The 2,615-nt window shown below is 32.2% G+C and overlaps 1 protein-coding gene across 1 annotated transcript in view; it reads right to left on the reverse strand.

The window, feature by feature from the left end:
* Positions 1 to 1,412: 1,412 nt before the first annotated feature.
* LOC124889540 overlaps positions 1,413 to 2,615 on the reverse strand; it is a 1,620-nt gene continuing 417 nt past the window's right edge. Inside the window, exons 2-4 of the mRNA XM_047401475.1 lie at positions 2,171 to 2,525; positions 1,977 to 2,076; positions 1,413 to 1,876 (exon numbers count right to left, since the gene is read on the reverse strand). Of these exons, the coding sequence (XP_047257431.1) occupies positions 1,413 to 1,876; positions 1,977 to 2,076; positions 2,171 to 2,525 (919 nt within the window). The remainder of the gene's footprint in view (positions 1,877 to 1,976; positions 2,077 to 2,170; positions 2,526 to 2,615) is intronic.

Raw genomic sequence — 2,615 nt, forward strand, 5'->3', positions numbered from 1 at the left:
TATGCAGTTTATATACAGTATTTATGTAAATTTATACCAGCATTCCAATAAAATATAAAACTTATACATTGTTGACACAGTTCATATGAAGTAGTTATATAGTTAATATCCAATATATATGCAGGTGCTATACAAAAATTACACAGTTCATATGTAGTACTTTATATGCAATATACACACAGGTACTATATAGTAGTTACACAGTCTGTACACAGGTCATATGCAGTTTATATACAGGTTGTATACAGTAGTTACAATATTATATGAAGTATTTATGCAAATTTATATGAATATTCAGTATATATGCAACATTTATTCAGTTCCTATACAGTTTTTACACAGTTCAAGTACACTATTTCTAAAGTTTTATACATTTATCCCAACCAGATATAGAACTTATATATTGTTTTTATAAAGTATTTATACAATTTATAAAAGTAGTTATATTCAAAATATAGAGGTGCTATGTATTTGCTAATTAATACAAAAGACAAATACTAATACTAGTACTTATATGTATTTAAACAGTATATAGGTATTATACATGATTGACACAAATGATATGCAGTTTTTTAGGAGTTGATTAGTGCACCTCACCAAAGAATGTGGCTTAATGAAACACCATAATGCACAAATTTCTATAAGAGTAGAATGCATTTGAAGTAAAATAATATTGTTGTTATTACATTGCTATGAAAAGAATAGTCTTTTTTCAAGAAAAAAAATGGGAAAGATAAAAGTGTTCTTGCAGTAGCATCTTATTAGATTTTTGTTGGAGCATTTCCACATGTTCTTCGATTGTGTCTTGTTTTTCCACAGCGCCCACATGAAATTTGTTGCTTAAAGTAGTCCATAATGCCCTTTCCTTGGTTGTTCTTTTTTGGTCTTCCTGATTTTGGTTTCCAGATTGGTGGTAGTACTATATTAGCTGATATCTCTGCTGGAATGGGTCAAGCTGTTTCATCCGGAAGTGGTATAACTGGAAGTTCATATACTTTCAAGAAGTTTTCTCTTGTGTAATATGGAGCACAATAGCTTTGTAAATCCTTATGCGTGTAAGTTAGGATTGCCATAGCATGTGGACAAGGTATGCCATCTACTTGAAATTGTAGGCAGGAGCATTTTTTTTCACTCATGCAAACAATGTTTCTTTTTTCAGTTTCATCAATGACTACATAAGAATAGTGAGTAGAACCCATCACCTGCAATGTATAAATATATTAGTAGATAGTGTGCACATTAGAATATGTAAGTGTCTATGAAGTAGAAATAAGAAGTAATACCTTCATTTTATTTGATAGAATGAGATTTTCCCCCATTATTATATTGTATTTATTTTCTAGTTCTGTAAATGTTGTTTCTGAATGCTGTCTATGCTCATTATTCCATCTCATGACTAGATCCATTATAAACTATAGGAATTTTTTAATTGGTAGGTCTCTTGCATCTCTATTTGCTGAATTTAAGGACTCTGCTATGTTTGAAGTCATGAACATCGACCTGTTGACATGGGCATGAGCTATGGACCATTTTTCATAGCCTATATCAAACAGATATTCCTTCACCCTATTATCGATTTTGTTTATGTCTTCCATAAGTTGATCAAAGTCTGCCTTTATGTACGTTCTGGTCATTGTAAAGAAGATCCCCTTTAGTTGCTTTTGATTCTTCTTAAATCTACCCTTGATGTTATTCCATAGATGGTAGATACATATACAGTGAGCTACATTTGGATGTACAAGTGCAACAGCTTTTAATATGCTGTAATGCCTATCAGATACTATGCACATACCTTCTCTTTCACCAACAGCAGTGTTAAACATATGAAAAAACCATTCCCACGAAGTATCATTTTCAAAATCAACAACAGCATATGCTAGTGGCAAAATATGTCCTTATTAAATAAGTGGGATAGTGTCTATCAGTGCATGCCAACATATACATAATTTTATCTAAAAAAATTTCATAAAACTCACCTGCTGCATCCAGTACACTAGCAGACAACATTGTTCCCTTGTATGCCGATTTCAGAAATGTTCCATCAACAATAATGGTAGGCATACAATATCTCCAGCCCTTAATTAATGTGCTCAACGTGACAAAAACATAAAAAGTGATTGTCCTCCGTTTTATGTAGGCTTGTGAATGATCCAGAATTTATTGTGTTTACCATGTATAGGTAAGCTGGCAATTTAGCATAAGATTCACGCAAGAAATCTCTGACCAGCTCAAGTGCTTTGTATTTGGCTCTATATGTTTTTTTGTAGTTTATTCTAATTCCATACAAGTTTCTCATTTCTTCCATGATCTCTGCTGGAGTGTATGTTGACTTAAGATTTAAAAAGTTGTGCTTCATCATTTTAGCAATGGTTAAAGAAGTAGCATGCCGTTGTGAAAGCATTCTGTCCGCAATTGGACAGGTATGATCATTGGCAAATTTTGTCACCATGAAAACTTCTGAATTTTGTTGACTTGAAGATCTAAAAGTCCAATTGCATCTCTGATTGATACACTTAAGATAGTACCTAGATACATTATGCAGTACACTCTTCATAACCAATATATATGCAGGTGCTATACAGAACTTACACAGTTCATATGCAGTACTTTATATG

This window comes from Capsicum annuum, chromosome 12, assembly GCF_002878395.1.
Source record: "Capsicum annuum cultivar UCD-10X-F1 chromosome 12, UCD10Xv1.1, whole genome shotgun sequence".
Classification (NCBI taxonomy): domain Eukaryota; kingdom Viridiplantae; phylum Streptophyta; class Magnoliopsida; order Solanales; family Solanaceae; genus Capsicum; species Capsicum annuum.